The sequence below is a fragment of the Filicampus tigris genome, chromosome 10, assembly GCF_054856515.1.
Source record: "Filicampus tigris isolate MCC_2025a chromosome 10, RoL_Ftig_1.0, whole genome shotgun sequence".
Lineage (NCBI taxonomy): Eukaryota > Metazoa > Chordata > Actinopteri > Syngnathiformes > Syngnathidae > Filicampus > Filicampus tigris.
In genome coordinates, this window is record NC_141226.1 from 15,264,749 (window position 1) to 15,282,396 (window position 17,648).

Consider the following 17,648-nt stretch of genomic DNA (forward strand, 5'->3'; position numbering starts at 1 on the left):
GATTTCGTTAGTTGTCAAAGTCCACATCGCATATCTCGACAAGTGAGTTTATTTCTCTACACCAACCGGTCACAGACAAAAGAACCGCTCCCTCTTATGACAGATAATAATGAAAACATTATTTTCAGCATGGATTTCAACCAGCCGCAGCACATTTGTGATGGATCATCAGGGGGGCAGTTTGTCATTATAAAGGCAGCTTCATTCATGTTGCACATCTCATACACAAGGTAACTCAATGTGCTGAACACAAGCAAAGACGCTATGTAGAAACATTTACAAACAAAAACAGCTTTCAAAAGCAAAGCAGAGAAAACTAAATTAGCTTACCAAAATTACTGAAATAATGAAGATTGACAACATTTAAACACCATAGCAAAATATTAACGATATTTAAAAGTAAAGAAATAAAAGCATTATACATTTACTAAAAGACTGCACGGTGAATTTTATTTTAAAAATGCTTAAAAGACCTTAAAGACATCCATGGGGAGGGGGGCAGTTTTTCAAATCAAATGATGGCAGAACGTACAATGAACTTGTGTATTGAATTATTGCCATTTATGCAACAGAATAAGTCATAATCAGCCACAATTCACTGTGAGTATATTAATTATATTTGTGAATAAATTAAGACAAGAACATCATTAGCATTTTTGATTGGTGATGTGCTCCATAAAAGTTGGGAAACATGGTGCAGTTATAGTGATTTAAACCAACAGAGGGCAGCAGAGTAAGGTTCTCGTGAGAGCCGGCTGCAGGAACGGATATTTGCGTTTGACTGCATAAAATGGGGAAATATGGTAACATTACAATATTAATATGTCATCCAAAATCACTTCGGAGATTTAAAATTGTGCTTGTATAATTTTTAGTGCAGTTTTTCACTGTCGAAATTTGTGAAACTGTTAATCAGAGGTGTCAAAAGTATTCACATACTTTTCAAAAAGACTTTGGAAGTATCAACTCCAGCTTTTTATTGAAGACAAAGTATAAAAGTAGTGGTTTTAAAACTACTTTAAGTTCAAAAGCTAAAGCAATGCAAGGCGAAAAAATGCATTGAAGCGGAAGTCAAGTCAAATTTGTCTTTTTGTCATTATGTTCTGTTAGTCTAAACACGGTTTTCTGATTTTTCTTTTCTGATTTTCTTGCGTTCATGAAATAATTAATCAGATTAATCCACCCCACTCCAAAATGTTTTACTTGACTTGAAGGACAAAAGCTTGGAAGGGCATATTTTGCACTGCCCCAACTCCCCCAAAACCTAAAAGCCATAATGATAATGTTATATTAAAATATTACGTTAAAGACTACCTGTTTCAGCTGCAAAAATTAAAACTGATTATATTTAGGAGGCTTACAAGGCTAATACACGAAAGAGTCATGTGTGCGACTGAGCATTAACGTGTGTTTCATGGAGTTGAAGATATGATGATTACCTGCAGTTCAGCAAATCGAGCGTATTTACAAATACGGTCAAACTTGCACATGCGCAAGGACGTGGCATTCTGGGGAAAAAGCGGATATCATGCACTGCAGACATAATAGTAAAATTGTGAATAAACAACGTTTACTTAATTTATGAACGTAATGTTATAATGTAGGCTCAAAGCTAAAAAAAAAAAATGTTTTTCTTTATTTTTACTTGCGCATGCTCAAGTCAATACCCCGTTGCATTATGGGAAACAATGGCAAGTTTATAGCATTTAGTCTACAAGTACCTTCGAACGTTTAAATGTATACGACCAAGCAACAGAACTGAAACCACAGTGATCATATTAAAGACAATAAAATCGATCATCACACATACGCACACGCACGCCGACACACACGCAGCGGCGCGATGACCCTTTCCTCTTGCCTGTGATGAACCGGTAAGGAAAACCAACAGAAATCCAAATCTAAAATCAGATTTCATCCCATTCGCTTGCAGAAAGCACTTTTCAAGAGCACTGGCTTGCATTTTCCTCGGCGGTTCGCTTCTGTTGATCGGAGCTTGTTTCCGTTACGTGATACGTGACGGGACATCTGGGCTAAAAATATCCGGGGGTAATCGGGAAAATGAGGGTCACGGGTGGGGTCTTGTGTTGACACGCACGAGCACACAGCAATAACAAAAAGCTAGCTAATGTTTTAGTCACACGGCAGACTCGACTTCGACGTTCACCTGTTACTCGCTAATGCGTGGCGCAATTTGCAAGCTTCAGCGCTGGCTGCTGATTCCCGTATTTGCAGACACGCACAGCCAATCAGAAGCGAGTGCGTCAGAGGCGCGTCTGTTGTATGTCGCGCGACTCTCGCTCAACGCACATGACCGCAGCTTTTTTGTGCGTGTGCGTGTGTGTGTGTGTTAGTGTATTTTATTTAACTCCCTCTCAGAGTGAATGTTGTGCTAGAAAATACGACTTCGTCATTGGATGATGGTATTACCCGATTGCTTCCTGTGAGGCAGACTTGAAGTCCCGCAAGAGGTCAGTGTGGTCACGTGTCAGTGTGAACAGCTGACAGTCACTCTTCGGTGTCCTCTGGCTGCTTGCGTTCACACACTTTACAGGGCTGTGTGTGCTTTTCAACTGTTTGTCATCCCTCTTATCAGAGGTGATTCCTAATGGATATCCAGAGGCAACATGGGGAGACCTTCATGTTGCACCCGACGGAGAGTGCAACTGACGCTGCCGACTTGCAGGAGTTGACGGTGGACAATGTGGAGGCGGTGAGTTGCATGTAATTTTAAAAATACTGTATATATATATTTTGAATGTTGAGTACTGTCCTTAATATTGGAATAAAAACTGCATTGAAATAATTGTATTAGAATGGATGTAGCGCACATAAAATTTGTACCAAAATAAATGTTGGAAACATGAACTGTATTTAACTTAAATGTACGGTACTGGATTTAAAAAGTTTTAAGACACTGTCATATTATATGCACAGTTTAAACGTTTAATTCAGTGATTCTTTTGGGGGCCACAAGAGGGAGTCTGGGTTCCACTATTTGAGTCCTATGCGTCAATCTGATTGATTATTTAGTAAGCGCGATGAATTTCAACTAATAATTGATACGTTTTTAACTACATAATGACAGTGTAAGATTTCAAGTCTTTGTAGGGCAGTGTCGGGTAAGTAGTGCCAATTTTTACTTAAAGTGCCTTTTACACAAGGGGGGCACAGGAATGCAACTGGGTTTCCGCATTTTCAAGGATACTTCAGCATGGTTACGATGGCCGGGGATCGAACCCACAACCTCTGGGTTCGGAAACGACCCCTCCACCACTGAGCCATGTGCTCCATTCTAGTTGTACCCCCAAGCCTATTTTTTTTCTTATCCATATATATTTTTATGGTCATACTGAAGATCTTCATCTCCTTTCCAACCTGACGGGCGGTCTTCCCCTTTTTGCACCGCTTTCACTGCTCTTTCCAACTCCTCAAGAGGAGTTGCCTTGAAACCCTGTCTGTCTTCCTTTTGTATCTGCGTGGCATGATGGATTTTGGTCGAAAATTAAGACTGGCGCATAGTTTTAGTGATCAAATGTAAGAATACAATGTACAATAACAATAAAATACATTTGACCCAGGTCTTTTGTCATAAATTACCCCAGGCCCGCCATTTTGAAAGCAATGCATCCCCTAGCTGTTTTGAGCTAGCTTCATGCTAACTGTATAGACTCACGATGTAGCTTACTAAACCACTCAAACATGTGTGAACTGTTAGCAAAGGTTTCTATAATTGTTCAAACGCAGCAATCAAAAAACTTTTATCGTAGACATTTTTACTTCGGAGGGCAAAAAAAATGTTTTCGGAACTTAAATGCGCTTACCCATCAAGCTGCGTGTATCCCTTCTTTGCAGGGTGAGCGAAATGGATGCCTCTTCACAAATATGTGGTCAGATGACCAACTTCTTCTATGGTTTTCTTAGGGGTGGCAGTACTTGCCCCTTGGCACAAATTACCCCACCCTCCCCTATTGATCTTCCAATTTCAAAAATAGTTGTTTTAACATAGCAAAACAGTAAATGGTTTGACATATAAGGCATTACAAAGGAAAGGAAGATTCCAGTCATGCTCGTTCTTGTGTGTCTTGTGTCTTGTTTTTGGGCTGCAGCGCGACATAATGAATGTCGTTTAAAATACAGTTGAATCATTTCTTTCTGTTTTGTGTGCCGGTCTAGAAAACAACAAATCAATTACAAATTTGAAAGACGTCACTTTAGCACTGCATAGTATACGAACATTTCATTATAAAACAAAAGCAGTTTGAAGAGACAGTGTGGCGAGATAAAGCCCAGCAGACATTTTTGTAACATGATACCAACGATAAGCATTTGCTGCCCTAATAATAGCTACCACAGCGTGCTTTGGATTAGTAACTATGGCAAAAAAAATGTTGACCCTCTTCAATCAAGTGCTCCTTCAGTATGAATATTCATGCGATTCAATTCAAGTGTACCTGTAAGTGACCTCCCCCCCCACCCCCCCCCCCCCCCCACCACACACTTGTCTTCCAGGCTCTCTACCAGCTGTATTTCGAGCCGGACATGGAGCGTAAGAATGCGGCCCAGAAGTGGCTGACCCAGGCTCAGACGTCTGCCCAGGCGTGGCACTTCTGCTGGGCCCTGCTCGGCCCTGACAAGGTCCGCTGATTATCCTGAAGACATCTGGGTTTCGGATCAATAGATGAATATGAGACAAAAGTTCAGAAGTCCAGCTTTTATTTCATGGTATTTCCATCTAGATGACTACTCAGTATAAAGCACCTTTTGTTTGAAGCCACCCATTTTTCAAGTGAGCAAAAGGAACAGTTGGAACATGTGACTGATGCGTGTTTATAGTTGCTCAGGATTGATTGATTAAACAACAGGGGGTGAAAGTAGAAGGTAGTATGCATTTCACCTCCTGAAGAGGAGGATGAAGGGATAAACTGGAACAAACAACAGAAAGAGACCTAGAAGAGAATGTCCAGTTTCAACACTTTTGGGAGGAGGCCTCATGTACAGTATGTGTTTAATACACAAGGTAACGCAATGTGTTTCACATAATTACAAAAGAATATTTAAAAGGGAAATCAACCCAAACATATTTTTTTCAAGAATATGTTCTATGCAAGCCCACTAGTTGAAACAAGGCATTCTGATAAATATTGCTCTTGTGGAATAAGAGTTAATCCACCTGTTTTTAGCCATCTCAGGGCGCGGCCATTTTGTCACTTCTGTCGACTGAAAATGACATCACGGCTCAGCTTCAGAAAACAGGTCAGTCGTGATTGGTCGTTACCTGAGCCTGAGTAGTTGTGATGTCATTTTCAGTCGACAGAAGTGACAAGATGGCCGCCCGCAAAGATGGCTAAAAACCTCTTTAAAGGGCAAATTTAAAGGCACAACATAACCTTTAAAGGCAAACCAATTTAAGACATCTAAATGCAAAGTAGAAAAAACTAAAATTACTAAAAGAATGTACAGCAGTTGATTCTAGAAATTGCTCTCAAAGACCTTAGTTATAGATATTGAGGGGAAAAAAACACGGTTCTTAACCTGTATTTAAAAGCATTTATACTTGTGGCTAACTTCAGTTCTGTTGGCAGCTTATTCCATTTACATGAGGCGTAACAGCCAAATGCTGATGCACCATGTTTGCTTACACCTCTGGGCTCCAGTAATTGACCCAAGTCTGCTGATCTGAGAAGCCTTCCGGATTTATATCCCATTAGCATTTCACAAGATATCTCCATCTGGTCCACAGCTCCCAGAGGTCCAGTTCTTTGGTGCCAGCACCCTCCACACCAAAATCTCCTCTCACTGGAGCGACCTGCCTGCAGATCAACATGAGCACTTAAGAGCGCAGCTCCTTTCCCACATTTTGCACTTCTCCTCCGGCCCGAAGATGGTGTTAACAAGGCTATGTGTTGCGCTAGCCTCTATGGCCCTAAACTTAATCCCCCATGTCTGGTCGCAGCCGATTGCTGACATGGTGCTAGCCTTCCAACCTCAGAGCCCTGAAGGTGCCAAAGCGACGCAGGACCCTCAGCTGCACTGTCTGGCCCTGCTGGAGCTCCTGGTTGTACTTCCAGAGGAGTTCCAGAGCAGCCGGCTGGCGCAGAGCCGACGCGGCCAGCTGAGGGAAGCCCTGGCTGGGGAGTGGAGCGCCGCGTGTCCCCTGCTGCGTCAGCTCCTCCAAAGCCAGGACTCGTCCAACCAGGTGAAGGAGAAGGTGCTCCGCTGCTTGTCTAGTTGGTTGGGACTGGATGTGCCACTCGGGGAGACTCAGGAACTGCTACAGGATTGTTTCACGACTTTATCCAACCCAGAGCTGTTTGACACAGCTGTCGAGACGATTGTCAGCGCCATCTCACAACCTGACTGCCAGAGGTAAATACTGCAGTGCGTAGGCCAATGTACAGTCACTGTGACTTGCCATGTGTGTAGGGATGTAACGATTAATCGAAAATCAATTTAAAATTGATATGCCCCGATTAATTGATTCAATTAATCGAAATTCGAATTGATTAAATTCGTCTAGAAAATGATGTCTTTGAAACGTTTTTTACATTCCAGATGCGTAGCACATTTTGAATGCGTAGCTCAAATGATGCTTTTGCGCCAAACATCATTGCGTGTTGTGTTTGTGGATGGCTGCAGATGCACACTAGTGCACGGAGACCAGCATGGTAGCAATTTTTTAAAAATCGAATCGAATTGAACATCGGGAACTGAAAATCGAATCGATTCGGGGCTTGAGTGAATCATTACATCCCTACATGTGTGTGTTCTGTAGTTGTGATGGAACACTTAATGTGTTGTTTGTGCGTAAAGTGTTGCCACAGTTACCTTGAAAAACTAACTTTAAACTTAAACTTTAAAGTTACTTTACTAATTACTTGACTTTAAAAGAAAGCCTTATCCTCTATCCTAGTTTTGTTCCACGTACACCCTTGAGGGAAATATGTTATTTCTTTTCAAATGTTGTCAAATGTTTCTCACCCGAGAGGCAGCCAATGGCAATATGACACGGTAGTGACTTATTAGTATTGTATTGCCGGCATCAATGTGTGTGTGTTTGTTTATACAGGTACAGTAATGCTCTGATGAGTCTAATGCCTTTGGTGTTGGGTCTCCATGATCAGCTGAAGACAGCAGCTCAAGACGGGGACATGGAGACCTCACATGGGATCTGCCGTATTGCCGTGGCTATGGGTGAAACACACTCCAGGTGAACACACAAAACCACTTTGATTCCCGCTGCCCTATTTAGGTAGACAGGCGCACGTGCGCTCGGTGTAAAAAACGGACAAGTCTTCATAATTGGAGGGGCTTCTCCAGAGTCTAGTTTACCGTGTTTGGGAATTTGGCAGACCACGTTACGCCTGGCCGGGCATTCTGGCAGACCGAGGGCGTTGTTTATTACACGCCGCTGATGCGCCTGACAATTTGGTGACAGAATGTAGTCTAGAATTTAGACCAGATAAAAGCAGGTCTAAGTTGTGGCGCAGGTGATGTAACGCTATTTTGGTGGATTAAATCAAGGCACAGGCAGACAGATTCTGTGCTCTGCTGATATGTGTGGGGGATGTCATTGTATTTCATTCAAAAATGTCTTCATCATCAGGTTACTGAGAGATTTTTTTGTTTTTTTTGTTTTTACGTTTGACCTATAAAATCTTGCGAAATATGGATTTTACCCTGCGTTGTAATTTACAGTTATGACATTTCAGTAAAAAAAACTACACTAGTTGCTGAACCTAACAATTAATTTGTGAATATTACTAAATATATCACTATATTATATATTATATCATTGTTATTATATTATTATAATTATGAAAACCTATTGTACCAGAGAAAAAACAAAGGCAGATTCAGAATCAGTGGAAAAAAAAACATCCAGAAAAGTTTACTTGCGTCTCTTATTATCTCATTCACTGCCATTGACAAATTTAGTTGTCTTTTAACAGTCCAGCCATTCAATCCCAGGGAATTATTTATATATATTTTTTCAAATTTTTTCAAACGTTAGGGTAAAAGAGGGTCTGGAAAGGTCTGGCAGTGAATGAGTTAAAACATTTTGTACACATTTGCTGACTAATCAGTCTACTTTGATGAAGGGTTACAAAAATCAAAGACTACTTACTTTTGTGAGAGTGAAATCTGAGAATTTTGAGTTTTTAGTTCAAAATAGCAATTAATTGACTTTCAAAATAGTTGCCGATCAATTCGATGATCAATTAATTGCCGATTCATCGATCCATTTTGACGCCTCCAGTTACCTGTCATGTATGTGTATGACAGGGTGTTGCTGGAGCAGGTGGAGCACTGGCAACAGTATCTGGCTTTGGTCAACATGATTTTGTTCTGTACTGGGATTCCTGGCCAGTACCCAGTCAGCGAGACAACCAGCTCCCTCACACTCACTTTCTGGTACACCCTACAGGTGGGGACCGAATGTAAAGCTGAAAACCTTGCACAGGAGTTGCATCGTTCTTGTATTTCTGTTCAGGATGACATCTTGTCTTTTGAAGAGGAGAAGCAGGCCATTTATCTGCAAGTCTACAGGCCTGTTTACTTCCAGTTAGTGGATGTGTTACTACACAAATCCCACTACCCTTCCCAGGAAGAGTACACCTCCTGGACTTGTGATGACAAGGAGCAGTTCAGAATCTACAGGTAAGATAAAAACAGATGAAATGAACCATTTTACATTTGCTGGAGGTTTTGATTGCCTTCTGCGGAGAGCTAGAAAAGGGCATGAAGTAGCTGCTAGCCGCATGGTTGGCCAGTGTGCACGTGTATTTAAAACAACCACTTACCTGTAGCTAAGTATTTAAGTCTGCTAGCTTAAAGCTAATGCTCACAAAGACAATTATTAGCATCTATGCGGCTGTATTCTAGCGAACACCTTTTTGCGCAATTTAACAAGGCTTGCATCAGGTACTTGAAATGACAACGGGAAAGTATGAAAGAGAGTCACTCCCTGCTTGCTGTAAACAAAACAACAGTTCGTTTTTGTAGAGGAGAGTAAAGTTGAGTGACATGAATCGCCTCGGTTTCCTCATCTCGACATTCACAGCATCTCCGCAAGTCGGCGTTTTCAATGGTTGAAAAGCCTGTACGTTTCATTCGAGAAAAGTTTTGTTTTCGCAAGAAGCAGATTGTTTTACCTTCCAGAGTGGACATCTCGGACACGTTGATGTATGTCTACGAGATGTTGGGAGCCGAGTTGCTCAGTAACCTTTATGACCGCCTGGGCAGGCAGCTCATGGACCCCCAGCAGTCAGCACCATGGCAGGTAGTACAAACATTTGTTGTATGCCGGACATTCAAGTCTAGATTCTAAACTTTAATGGTTCTAGAATGTAGAACCATGAAGCGCAAAATTATTCATTAGTAATTCATTGTTAGTTAATTGCTAGCTTATTAAAAAAAAATTGGGGAGGGACATTTGTATTTGATATGCCGCCAACAGTTTGGGCAAAGTAATATTTGCTTTCCGTTGTTTTCCTGAATGTGTAATGGCCAGGTGTCCCAATACATGTGTTATTTCCCCCATCCATTTTGTCATCGTCTCATTTTCTTGAGGTGTAATATTGTACTTTCCCCTTTCCAAGGAAACAGAGGCTTTGCTATTTGGCTTCCAGTCCATAGCCGAGACAATCGATGTGAACTACTCGGATGTCATCCCAGGTCTGATTGGCCTGATCCCTAGAATCAACATCAGTAACATCATGCTGGCTGACACAGTCATGTATACAATAGGTGTGTGGAATACTACGCATGTCATTCAGTAGCCTTTATTGATCCCACCGTGGGGAAATTTTCAGTGTTACAGCAGCAAAGATAGAGGTCAACTCTAAATGTTTGAGGAAACGATTGCAATGATTCATTTAAGCCTTAATACAGGAACTCACACAACTTAAGTATTAAAGCGGGAAATCAACCCAAACACTTTTTTTTTTCAAGAATATGTTCCCAGCAGGGCCACTTGTTGAAGCACAACATTCTGATTAATATTGCGTTTGTGGAATATGAGTTAAGCAACAAAATCCAGCCGTTTTTAGCCATCTCAGTGGGCGGCCATTTTGTCACATTTGGCGTCTGAAAATGACATCACAACTGCTCAGGACACAGGTAACGACCAATCACAGCTCACCTGTTTTCTATAGCTGAGCGGTGGTTGGTCGTTACTTGAGCCCCGAACAGTTGTGTTGTCATTTTCAGTCGACAGACGTGGCAAAATGGCCACCCCCGGTAATGGCTAACAGCTGGATTATTTTTTATTCCACAAACGCAATATTTATCAGAATGCCGTGTTTCAACTAGTGGGCTTGTATAGAACATATTCTTGAAAAAAAGATGTTTGGGTTGACTTTCCCAACATTTGTTGTTGAATTGCCCAACTTTTCATTTTCGAACTCTTTTAACAGATTTAAGTTACATTATTTGAAATGTTATGTTTTTATGAAGTTATCTGTTAGCTTTTACAGTGTATTTCACAAGAACAAAAAAATGTACTTTATCTGGCCAAGGATCCCTGGCCGAGTGGCTGGCGGACCACCCGGTGATGCTTGGGGGCATGTTACCCATGGTGCTCCAGGGTCTTGCCAGGCCCGAGCTGTCCGTATCCAGTATTTCGACCCTGAAAAGGATCTGCAGGGAGTGTCGACACGACCTCGGGTCCTACACTCAGGACATTCTCAACGTGTCCCAGGTCGTACACAAAACGTCACACCGTTGAGCAAATCGCATCGATGATACAAGTAATAATAACACGTCTAACTCGATAGGATGTGCTGCTGAAAGATATCCATAAGGTGAGTGAAGAGTGAGCTAAAGGTCCGTGTACTAAAGGTGAGGAAAACGTGTGATTTGATTTCCTGTATGTGCAGAGCAGCCAGTGCATGTGGCTCATGCAGGCTCTGGGCTTCCTACTTTCGCCCCTGCCGGCCGAGGAGATCTTGGGAAAACTGCACTCGCTCATCAGCCCTCACATGCAGCAGCTGGACACGCTGGCCCAACAAGCGGTAGGGCAAAAATAGAAAACGTGTTGATGGACATGGCAACCAAGCACAAAGATAATGACTGGGCTCTAAATTAGGGCTGAATGATTTTGAAAAATAATTGAATTATTTTTGAAGTAATTTAAATCATTTGGAAGGTCATTTTTTTTCCATGTTTTTTTTTAACACACACAAGCAATTAGGGATGTAGCGATTCACTCACCCCGATTCGATTCTATTTTTGATTTTCAGGTACCGATTTTCGATTCGATTTAAAAAAAAAAAAAATTCTACCATGCTTGTCTCTGCGCACTAGTGTGGTTCTGCAGCCATCCACAAACGCAACACGCAATGATTTTTGGCGCAAAAGCATCATTTGATCTACACATTCAAATTGTACTATGCATCTGGAATGAAAAAACGTTACAAGACATCACTTTTTAGATGAATTTAAGCAACGCGATTAATCGATTAATCGGGGCGAATCGATTTTTAAATCGATTTTCGATTACTCGTTACACCCTTACAAGCAATACATGAATCTGTATGACAATAAACAATGTTAGATTTATAATACATACATGTTTTGGTTTTATAGGTTAGGATTGCATAAAATAAATGTAGATGAACCACGAATTAATAAGATTTATTTATCTACATTGATATGAATTGTTCACTTATTGAACACTTTGATTTGCAGTCCTTTAAGCGTTCACTACGACAACTTCACAAAATTCCAGAGATGGGCATTTTACTAAAGTTTGCCGGTCATTCCTCATCGGTCAGCAGCTTGGGTACCCGTCGGTCATCCGTCATTTTTTCAAGCCGAACCAAACTGTAATCGTCCGTCGGTCAGTCCGTCATGTTATTTTAACCACACTTCCGTCAGTAAAAGTCAAAGGTCCGCCAGTACGTCTATGTTAATCCGGAAAAAAAGGTCAACAGATGAGAAATCCATCTATTATCTAAACTGATTTGATTATCCTGATGGTCTTCATTTTCTTCTACTTTTTTTTCTGCGTTTTAGCGCTTAGCATACAACTTTTGGTGCATAACTGCCACCTTATGAAATGGAGTGTGGGGGGTGGCAAAATACCATTTCTAACCATTTCTCTCCATCCCCACTCTTTCTAAAAATGTAAAACTTAACTCACAAGATCTCTGTAAACCTGTATATGTATTCAAAGCAAATATTTTGTCATCCTGAGGAACTGATGATTTTCCCTTCGGTGCACACCGTCACCTGCTGTACATATACAGTCAATGCAGTATGGGTCCGGTTTCCGTCTCTCTTCAGCAAAATAATGCACTGTGAGGTCCATAGATGGATAGACGGACCAGTCCGGCGGTCAGAAGGAATGCCCACCTTTGCAAAATTCAATCAAACAAGTGTGGCGTAAAGGAAAATCAGCCAGTGCCAAGTCAAATTCCAACAATAATGCAAACATATCTGTGGCTTTATCACTTCAACTTGAAAGAATGATATATGATGATATGACGACATGTGGACTGCAATTCTTAAGCACTAAAATGATCTAGACCCTACAGTAGATAAATACAATATTATATAATATACATACAATATAATATACGTATGAAATACTACTGAGAGTCTGAAATGAAGCAGTTTTTTTTCCTTTTTCAAATTTAAGCCTTTGAGATTTGAAAATTGCATTCTACTACATTGTGATGCCAGTACTTTGAATTTGGATTAATTGTTCAGCCTAAATAAATGACTGATGAAATTGTAAACTGCACTGAAGAAAAATCGATGTGTCATGACATCAGACTTGATTAATTTCTCTTTCTGTGCAGGCTGATCCTGCCCATAAACAGTCAATAATTCACATTCTGGGAATGTTGTCCAGCCTCTTCACCGCTCTGGACACCAACAGACATGCGGACAGCTTCGAGGGAGCGGCCCACGCCGCACCGCCTCACCTTCAAACCACACACAACCCAGTAAGATCAGCTTAGTCGCACGTTCATTGTGAACCCTTAATAGACGAGATAGGACAAGCACTTGAATGAAATTATCTTAATGACCCCTCCTGCACCACAACTTAGACCTGCCTTTAGCTGGTCTAATTTTATAAATACAATTGAATAAAAACGTGCTCACAGACAGTTGGACTACAACCAGAATGGTTGCTGCAAAGAAGTTCCTATAAGGACAAGAGCACTGTAAAAATAAAAATAACAAGTAATTTGAATTTCAATTAAATACTCATTATTTGTTTTCTAAAGTCACTGTGAGCCGCCATAGCAGAAGGATGAAAAAGCCACAACAAGGGTTGCAGATCGCTGTGCTAGTGTGTCATGCGGATGATAACTACAACGTGAAGTTGTTATCATCAAGAATATTAAATGCTCAAATGGATTTGCATACGTCCCAACATATTTCTATTGTGTTTAGGTTGTGGTAGTACTACAGCAAGTGTACACATTGATCCAGAACATCCTCAGCAAATGGCTCGAGGACTCTGAGGTGGTGGAGGTAAGAACATATGGAAATGTTTACTTTCGCTCAATTTCTGACTGTAATTCATATCTTAAATGTTATAAGCAATAAGAGACCAATAAAAAAAGTTATTCTATTCATCATATATCAGCCATTTCATCGTTTTTCTGAATATTGTTCTCTACATTGTAGAACGGAATCGACATTAGTTGAAAAATAAAATGCTTTAAAATCCATTGTATGTCTACATTTGCATGAATTATTACATTAGTGCTCCCCCTCCCCTTCTGCAGGCAGTTTGTGGAGTATTTGATAAGTCCATTCGAACTCTTCTACGGGATTTCGGGCCCTTGGTCGCTCAGCTGAGTGAGACTCTAGGCCAGATTTACAGCACCTTCCCGCAAGCCTCAGTGCTGGACCTGGCGTCTCAGGTATACGCCTGGAAAGAATCAAAAGAAATACCGTCAAAACTCCAACGGGCTCTGTTCTGCTTAGATGGTCCACATCTTTGCTGGAGAGGAACACCACATCTCGTCCATAAAAAGCCTGTTGATAGTTCTGACCTCTTCCACGCTGACAATATTTCAACAAGGTCTTTTTTTTTTTTTTTTTTTTTTTTTTTTAATATGTCACGGTCTTTTCTCTTTTAATCAAAATTATGATTTTTGTAGGCATCAGAGATCATCCTGATGTTGCAGAGTCCTTCATGCACCTTCACGCTCAGGTTGGTTGAACACTTTTGAAAGGTTTCTGCATCACTTTGGAAGTTTTACCTCAAAACCTTTGTGTATAGATTCTTAAAAGAAAACCCGATTTGTACCTTGAATCTGATCATCTGGATGTGAATGCACTATTTTACTGTGGTGAGTATTACTTTCACATTCGTCCTTCATTATTTCCAACAAGAATATAAAAGTCATTTTGATTAGATTTTTCAATGATCATTCATTTATTTTAAAACCCTACTATTCATTTCAACAATATGCAAAAAAATATGCTCTGTCACATCAACGTAATTATTTTTTATAAAATCGTAGGTGAAGTAATCTCTAATTATATTACATACAGGGGGCTGCCATGTTTTGCTCCCATCTTTGTGCTACGGATAGTCGAAGGAGACAAAATTAGCGAACATTGTTCCTAAGCATCATAACTACTGCATGTCTAACAAAACCATTTTATTTACTTCATGACTTGAGGGAAGACTAGAAGTCATTTGTGATTACATTTTCCTTGTACCTCTGCTGAAGAAACATTTTTTCAGCCTTGCAACGTGTGGTCTCTTGGAGGCACTTTTAATGAGTGTACTTCAAAATGCACACTTCCATCTTAGGTCGTTGCATTCTATTAGTTGACCACTAAATGGCACTAAATTCTACACATTGTCCTTTTAAGTACAGTACTTTCTTTTTCACTGTTTCACGACGTACCTGTTTTCATTTGTCATGTCTCAGGAACTCTGTCACTTAAATTTCCTGAAACGTCCACAGTAAAAGCTGCCAGCTTCTTCTTTGTAAGTTGAACCGAAATAATGCACTGTTGAATGTTCAGTGGAACCGCCAAAGTCGAATTTTCAGAAAAATCTTTTCATTTCAAAATTTTCCAAGGAACAAGAAATAATGTAAAGTGAATAAACTTGTTAGTTTTTAAACGTTCACCACCATAAAACGCGTATTAACTGAACAAACAATGTTCTAAGTAGCTATTAGGCTGCAGACAAATGGAATAATTTGCCAACAGAATTGTAGTCAGCCCTAAGTATACAGTAAATGCTTTTAAATCCAGGTTAATAACAATGCCTTTTCCCCATATTTCTTTAAGATTTCAATATAAAAATCAATTTCACTATCGGGTCTTTAAAGTTTCAGAGAAATACTATTTATTTATTTCCTTGTATGCCTTTAAATCTTTTGTTTGTAAATGTGTTTAAATGTCCTTTTAATAATTAGTATTAATTAGTAAGATACGTTTGTCCTCGCGCTTTGCATGTCTTCACCTGTTCTTTTTGTAAATCCTTTAATGTGTTGTGCTTTTAGTTGTGTGAAGCACATTTAGTTGTATGTGTATGAAATGTGCTATACAAATAAGGTTTCCTTGCCTAAATGGCATTTTCACAGTACGTAATGGGCTTGGATATGTTCTGGAAAATGAAAATCCTTGGCACCAGGATACCACAAGATGGTACCCAAGCAATAATTCTATTACGCGGCCTGAGTTTTTCAGTAAATAATGGCAAATATGCCGCTTTTTATTGTAATAGGAATTCCACTTCGCCTGGTAGTTGTGGTGCGTTTGATTTGGTGGTTCCACTGTCTCTTATTTGAAGAAAACAGCTTCTAAATGTGTCTTATTTCTATCCTTTTGCAACAGACCGAATTGTTGCCTCGATGTAAAGACGTGTCGTCTCTTGGCGAGGTGCTGCAGAGGGACGGAAAGCTCCTTATAGAGACTATCCTCCACGTCAGTATGGCATGGAGTCATTTTACTTTTGAAAAATCAAAATGTGTCTGGCCGTCTCATTTCTTTTGCGAGTAAAACTCGATCTGCCAGCATAAAATGAAGTGATCAATCATTGGCTGACTGTTGTGGCTCTCAGGCGGTTGGCGGCGGATCTCCTCGCAGTCTGACAGATTATTTCTCAGAGGTTCTTCTGAGTCTGAGCAGACACTGTCCGGTTCTACTGTCCCAGTGGCTCAGAGAACTTTTGCAGTCACCAGGATTCCCTTCGGCGCACGTCTCCACAGAGCAGAAAGACAACTTCACAGAGCAACTTCTCAGGTAAATGTGACGAAATGTAAGGACGAAAGCGCTTTAACAGGACAAGGACGAACGGGGTCAGATTACAATTATTTTTATGAATAAGGACGGAGGGACGAAGGGTGACCAGATCTCGGACGCAGGACGGACCGGCAAAATAGCGTGAAGTACCCATCTCGGAGCTTTATAAAAGCAAATTTTTGTAATCAAATCCTTAAAATTGCCCAGGTGTGATACAAATTGTTTGAGGTTAATGCTAATTCCGATATTTGGCAGAGTAGAATTCCGATAACCAATTAATGCATTCACTGCGGTTGATGAAATTATTTGTCTTTTCACAGTGCAGCTGTTCAATCCCAGGAATTTATTTATATTTTTTCTCCATTTTTTTCAAACGTTAGGGTAAAAGAGGGTCTGAAAATGGCTGGCAGTGAACGATTTAATCAGACGATTAATTAAAAAAAAAAAAAAAATCAAATGACTAAAATAGCTTTTTTGTTTTTGTCCCTTAATACTAACAAGAAAGAATTACAGGCAGAACATTTCACTGTTTTACAATATTTTGTTCTTCAGTATTTTCTTTAACTTTAACGTCATGGTCTTATGTTGTAATGTGTAAAAGGAAAAAAAATTGGCCGATTTTTTTTTTTTGCAAATTGACTTTTTTTTTTAGTAGGGGAGTGTTTGAACATCATTGTCTTTGTCTTAACCCTTAATGTGTTTGTGTAAAAAACAAAAAAATGCCAATTTCTGTCAATTTTAAAAGCGCTAAAAAAGGCCAATTAAATCCGCAGACCGACTAATCGGTTGGGCCAACGTTCCTGAAGCATGTTTTACAAACCTTTATATAGTGATCATGTATTACTAGGATGGCTCAAACTAAGATTTAACCGTTGATTTTACAATGCAAAATGCTTCTTTCTCCTAGGGAGCAAAGCAACAAACGGCACGTGAAGGAGACGGTGAAGGAATTCTCTCTGCTTTGCCGAGGACTGCAGGGGTCAGGACACTGCCATTAGTATCCCGCATCCTCCCGTAAGGGATCGACTGAGCACAAATAAAGCAAAATTCAAACCCTAGGACTTAACAGTGGACATTTGTTCACTAATAACAGGAAGTGTGGGTGTACTCATGACGACACTGTTCAGAGCAAAAAAGAAAAAAAACATTACATTGTAATTTGTCATTGCTCATTAAATGGTGTGCAATTGTGTGTTAGTTATTGTTTTGCGCTCTTGAATACTGGCATATTAAAACAAATCTGTTGCGTTCGATTTTTATGCTGCATTAAAGCAGCACTGGGCAAGAATTCGAGCTTAATAATTTTTTTTTACAACTCTTTTGACGAAACATTGACTTACAAGTAGTTGAATGGGACTTTTGTCATGCCCTGGGGGGGGGGGGGGGTCAGTATCGTTTTTACTGGCACTAAGCAACTT

The 17,648-nt window shown here is 40.2% G+C and overlaps 1 protein-coding gene across 1 annotated transcript; it reads left to right on the plus strand.

Moving 5' to 3' along the window:
* The first annotated feature begins 56 nt into the window (after positions 1–56).
* LOC147141006 (importin-13-like) lies at positions 57–17,592 on the plus strand. Its single transcript, XM_086042630.1, has 22 exons — positions 57–2,471; positions 2,597–2,713; positions 4,513–4,638; positions 5,744–6,369; positions 7,070–7,210; positions 8,287–8,428; positions 8,495–8,661; positions 9,163–9,283; positions 9,603–9,750; positions 10,521–10,702; positions 10,779–10,805; positions 10,881–11,015; positions 12,807–12,953; positions 13,408–13,488; positions 13,746–13,883; positions 13,948–14,044; positions 14,124–14,176; positions 14,246–14,315; positions 14,907–14,965; positions 15,823–15,912; positions 16,049–16,230; positions 17,138–17,592. The coding sequence occupies exons 2-22, from the start codon at positions 2,609–2,611 to the stop codon at positions 17,226–17,228; spliced, it is 2,928 nt and encodes a 975-aa protein (XP_085898756.1). The 5' UTR covers positions 57–2,471; positions 2,597–2,608; the 3' UTR covers positions 17,229–17,592.
* The last annotated feature ends 56 nt before the right edge of the window (positions 17,593–17,648 follow it).

Bases quoted from the DNA above. Each gene is read 5' to 3' on its own strand.
- LOC147141006 (XM_086042630.1), top strand. From the start codon at position 2,609: ATGGATATCCAGAGGCAACATGGGGAGACCTTCATGTTGCACCCGACG. The intron at 14,966-15,822 runs GTAAGTTGAACC...CTTTTGCAACAG, and splicing joins AAGCTGCCAGCTTCTTCTTT to ACCGAATTGTTGCCTCGATG. The intron at 16,231-17,137 runs GTAAATGTGACG...TCTTTCTCCTAG, and splicing joins TTCACAGAGCAACTTCTCAG to GGAGCAAAGCAACAAACGGC.